At 34.4% G+C, this 5,283-nt stretch overlaps 1 protein-coding gene across 1 annotated transcript; it reads right to left on the bottom strand.

Annotated features, from left to right (window-relative positions):
• Positions 1-6: 6 nt before the first annotated feature.
• LOC123008088 (glycogen phosphorylase-like) lies at positions 7-2,814 on the bottom strand. The gene is made up of 4 exons (XM_044403696.1): positions 2,013-2,814; positions 1,333-1,963; positions 306-1,281; positions 7-257 (listed from the first exon to the last, which is right to left on the bottom strand). The coding sequence occupies exons 1-4, from the start codon at positions 2,509-2,511 to the stop codon at positions 87-89; spliced, it is 2,277 nt and encodes a 758-aa protein (XP_044259631.1). The 5' UTR covers positions 2,512-2,814; the 3' UTR covers positions 7-86.
• Positions 2,815-5,283: the final 2,469 nt, after the last annotated feature.

The raw sequence follows: 5,283 nt of genomic DNA, 5'->3' as shown, positions 1-5,283 counted from the left end.
AAAACAAAAAATACTCTTTTTTGTTTACTACAAAGTAACAATATCAAACGTTTCCGCATAGAACAATGTATAACAAACCATAAAATTTAGTTCTCCTTTAAAGTCAGTTCGCGAGGCTCATGCGGAGCTGGTAGTTTTTCATAACTAGGTTCAACACCCCAAATTTCGCGGCCATATTCAATAATGGTCCGATCGCTAGAGAATTTCCCCGATGACGCGATGTTGTAAATGGCCATTTCAACCCATTTAGCTTGATTCTAAAACAAATAATTACTAAAAACTCAAATAGACTTTCCAGAAGTAACCTGATAGATATTGCTAGCCTCTTCTTGTTTTTTAATATAGGCATCATAGTCGGCCAATAAGAAGAACCTATCATACTTCAGCAAAATATCCGCTAAGTCTTTAAACTCATCGGGATTATTCGGTGTGAAAAATCCGTTCTGAATCTGATCAACAACAAGCTTCAGTTCCGGGTTGGCGTTGTAATAATCATACGCATTATAACCCTTCCTCTTCAAYTCCTCAACTTCATCAACYGTCATCCCAAAAATGAAGATATTCTCYCTACCCATCTCTTCGGCCATTTCGACATTMGCCCCGTCTAAAGTACCAATAGTCAAGGCTCCATTTAACTGGAATTTCATATTGCCAGTCCCTGAASCTTCTGTTCCCGCAGTYGAAATCTGYTCACTTAAATCAGCCGCAGGAATAATTTTCTCGGCAAGTGAAACGCGATAATTCTCCAAGAAAATCACTTTCAACTTATCTCCAACCATAGGATCGTTGTTAACAACATTGGCGACACAATTGATCAGTTTGATAATTTTTTTCGCCGTGTAATAACCCGGCGCGGCTTTTCCACCAATCATAATCGTCCTTGGGGTGACTTTAGCYGTAGGATTCCGCTTAATCCTGTTATACAGAGTGATAATGTGGAGACAATTCAAAAGTTGCCTCTTGTATTCGTGTATYCGTTTGACGTGAATATCAAACATCGATCCTGGATTGATTTTTACGCCGTAGTCATTTTCCAGAATTTGGGCRAGTTTTAACTTATTTTCCTGCTTGACTTTCATCACAGCCCTTTGGAARTTGGGGTCTTTTGCCCATTGTYTTAATTTAGAGAGCTGGTCGAGGTGAACGATCCAATCTTCRCCGATCTTATCTGAAATTAGATCACTCAAACCGGGATTACACATAAGAAGCCACCGGCGAGGGGTGATTCCGTTAGTTTTATTCTGRAACTTTTCGGGAGTCATTTCGTAGAAATCCTTGAACCTYAAAATAAGACAATTAATTTATRCCGAMAACRAGCCAAAAATAACTTACAAGTCACCTWTKATGATCTCTGAATGRATTCTTGCGACTCCGTTGACAGCRTGTGACCCAACAATCGATAAATGTGCCATATTTACACGTTTCCCGCCTTCTTCTTCAATCAGAGACATCCTCCGCATCCTGTCGAGGTCCCCGGGCCATTTTTTYAAAACSWTCTCAAGATGGWTGTGATTAATCTKATAGATAATCTCCAAATGTCTYGGTAAAAGATTTTGGAGCATTTCGACACTCCAACGCTCTAAAGCTTCAGGTAATACAGTGTGATTGGTATAAGCACAAGTTTTRAYAGTAATATCCCATGCTTTGTCCCAGGGGAGTCCCTCAATATCTACCAAAATCCTCATCAACTCGGGAATGGCCAAAGAGGGATGAGTATCATTCAGTTGAATCGCAACCTTATCGGGTAACAAGTCAAAATCAGTTCTTATATACTCGCGRGTGCCAAATTTGGCGGCTTTGAAACGTCGAATAATGTCTTGRAGAGTTGCAGCACACATGAAATATTCCTGTTTTAGACGCAATTCTTTCCCTCCGAAATTATTATCGTTGGGATATAGAACTCGAGAGATATTTTCAGCTAAATTGCGGTCGAGGACGGCTTGAATGTAATCACCATCGTTGACTAAAACCGGTTAATTAAAGGATATCAATGCGAAAACCTACAAACTTACAGAATTTGAGGTTAAAATCTACGGGGGATTTCGCGGACCATAATCGCAACGTATTGACAACATTATTATTGTAGCCGGGGATGGGGCTGTCGTATGGCAAGGCAAAAACGACCTGTGTATTGACCCATTTTTTTCCATTTGGAGTGTCAATAACGTTACCGTAGAAATTGACAGGGATCATGTACTCAGGTCGGGCTTTTTCCCACGGGTTGCCGAATCGGAGCCAATCATCGGGTTCTTCCTGCTGCTCTCCATTTATGATTTTTTGGGCGAAAATTCCATATTCGTAACGGATGCCGTAGCCATAGGCTGCCATACCCAAAGTTGCCATAGAATCAAGGAAACAAGCGGCAAGACGACCGAGGCCGCCGTTACCCAAACCGGCATCTTCCTCCAACTCTTCTAATTGTTCGATGTCTAAACCTAACTGATAGAGAGCTTCGTCTACTGAATTTTGGTTTCCTAGATTGACCATTGTGTTGGTGAGAGATCGGCCCATGTAGAATTCTAACGAGAGGTAGTAAACTCTCTACAAAAAATTAAAGGTGCTAATCTATATTGTGTTGCAGAAAGTGCAATAACAATTATTCAAATTTAGTTCAAGGAGACTAACTGCGAATCATAGTTAAAACTTGTTTTCGGCAATAAATATCTGTAAGATTAAAAACTCTTAGAAAATATAAATTATAGTTTTTATGAAATGCAGTATAGCCAGATTGTAAACAGAGCTATTTTGCAACTGCATTTTATAATCTCTGTGTCATTAAAAGTAGCATTGAAAAGTATACAGAAGAATACAAAGTCAAGATTAAGTTTAACTTCTGTACTGCATACAAATAATAATGTTGCTTCATGGATTTTCAACAAAATGCTAGGTATAGTTCTTATAGAAATAAGTGACAACAGAGTCAATTGCTATATTGCACTCTAACAGCTAGGTATCAATTCCTAGCCATAAACTGTTTAAAATCCGTTGCAGCAGGACAAAATGTTGCGATTTCTTGCAAGCAGAGGCGGACTCAGAAAATTGTTGTCGAAAAAACTGTCATTTCCAAAAAAAAAAAACGCTATAACCATTAAAAAAACATTATTATTAAAAGGCTACAAGGAAAAAAACCGTAGCATTTAAAATTAGCTACTGAATAGCCTGGTTTACATACACAAAGCTTTGCATAAAGTGAATACGGCCCTGGAAACCAGCCCAGTGAAGTTCGGAGATATTTTTATTGGGGGTTAAAACCGCCGGTAGTCGTTTGTGGGTTTACCAAGGATAATTACATCCATAAAGCACTCTCACTTCTTTCTAGAAGAACTGTATGTACATATATTGGCTCGACTTGCAACAAAATTAAACTCACTTTCATACAAAATCGAGGAGTGAAGTTTATTTAATTAATAATAATCTATGACAAGACTTTCAATTATTAAAGATGACTGGTTTACATAAGTAATTACTTAAATTACTGTTATTTAAATAGCTCGATGTTAAATGATAAATTCCGAGTTCTCTGGGATTTTTTTATTGCATTTATATGCATTTCCGGCAGTGCCAGATTAAGTTTTTTTTATAAATTTTCTTTTATAAATTTTCACACCGATTTACCAAGATTTTTTACCTTGAAGTAAAACTAAACACATTTGTAGCGCTACTGTTACATTTTAAATTCGAAAACTTAGGTAACAGCAGGTAGTTTTAATTTAATAACAAAAAAAATATGTACCTAAATACAGAAAATCAAAAGAATTAAAATTATGTATTTTGAAGTTAAAAACAACATAGATAACAAAACAGTGAGAAATGAACTAACTTTTTATGAAAACCACAAAAATATCTCCGGCTGACAATAAAAATTACTTAGATAAAAATAAAGGCTTTACTTACCTATTTTTATTTTAAAGAGGTCAACCTTTAAAATTCTACCGCTCATTTATTTTTCTTAGGTAGGGAGTTAAAATAATTATTGTTTAATTATTTCTACGGAATTCACAAATTATTAGTAAAGATTTTTAGTCAATTGTTAAAAAGTCAATCTGTTTCAACTAAATACATACCTACACGGTGAATAAAAAGTATGGAACCAAGCTTTTTCTCGTAAACTAAATACTGTACGAAAATTGCTAAAAGCAGCTGTTTTAGGGACTCATTTGAGTACTTAAATAGCTATTTCGAAATTCCTTTTAGTTTTCAAGTTTTGTAAAAATTTAAGATCGGAAAATTTTCGCAACTTTATGAATTTATTTAAAAAAAACTACTGGTTAAAGAATAACTTTATTTCATTAGTATTTTTTAGTCATAGCCCTTAATGTAACAGTAAAAAAATGTTTTTTGCAAAACTCGAAAACTAAACTGAATTTCGAAAAATGTTATTCTTGATAAACGGTCACATTTTAATTGTACTTTACGCTACACTAATTATTTTTTTCGTTTATGAAAAAAACGCTTGGTTCCATACTTTATGAATCAAATTTTGACAAAAAATGATAACTGCTCAAGAAACAATTTTGTTGAGTCTGAATGAACTACCAGAATTATGATAAGCGCCTTCATTATCATTATAAAAACAATTTATACTCAATAACAAAAACAAATAAGTATTTATACAGGATGCGCCAGAACTCACGCCCCAGAGAAAAATTTCAAGTAAAATAGGATATCAGGAACATGGAAAAAATGTTTAAAAAATTCTATCTGTCAAAATTTTTTGACATTTGACATTTTTTTATGTCTATTTAATGATACTGATGATCTTGTATATGTTTTTTAATAACTATTTAGTAAAGCTACAAAAATTTTGCCAATAAATACCACAAATAACATTAAACAGAGTTACAGTTCAGGATACAGCTTTCTTGTTTCCTCTTCTAATAGCCTGTAGCGAAAAAACTTGGAAAAATATTTTTCCAACAGAAATAAATAGAGTCAAAGTGCAAAATTTAAGCTCTCATAACTTCGTAATTTTTATAGATGGAATATTTTTAATATTTTTTACATGTTCCTGGTATCTTATCTTACATGGCATTTTCCTCTGGGGCGCGAGTTCTGGCGCACTCTGTATAAGCATTTCTTTTTATATATTCCTAATAAGAATAATAATAATAAACAATAACAATTTAGGCGAGAATTTATTTTTTATGACTATAACTGGAAACAAAGCAAAAACGGTGATGTGTATTCGAAAAAAAAGACGTAATTGGTACTAGGCCAAAAGAAATAAATTATTTCATGTTTGTATGACAAATATTTTTAGAACAATTCTAAAGCATCAAGGGA

Source organism: Tribolium madens, unplaced genomic scaffold (genome assembly GCF_015345945.1).
Source record: "Tribolium madens isolate multiple individuals breed KSU strain unplaced genomic scaffold, Tmad_KSU_1.1 Scaffold_14;HRSCAF=107, whole genome shotgun sequence".
Taxonomy (NCBI): Eukaryota; Metazoa; Arthropoda; class Insecta; order Coleoptera; family Tenebrionidae; genus Tribolium; species Tribolium madens.
Note: the sequence above shows the minus strand (reverse complement) of the source record. Positions and strands in the feature narration are given on the sequence as shown.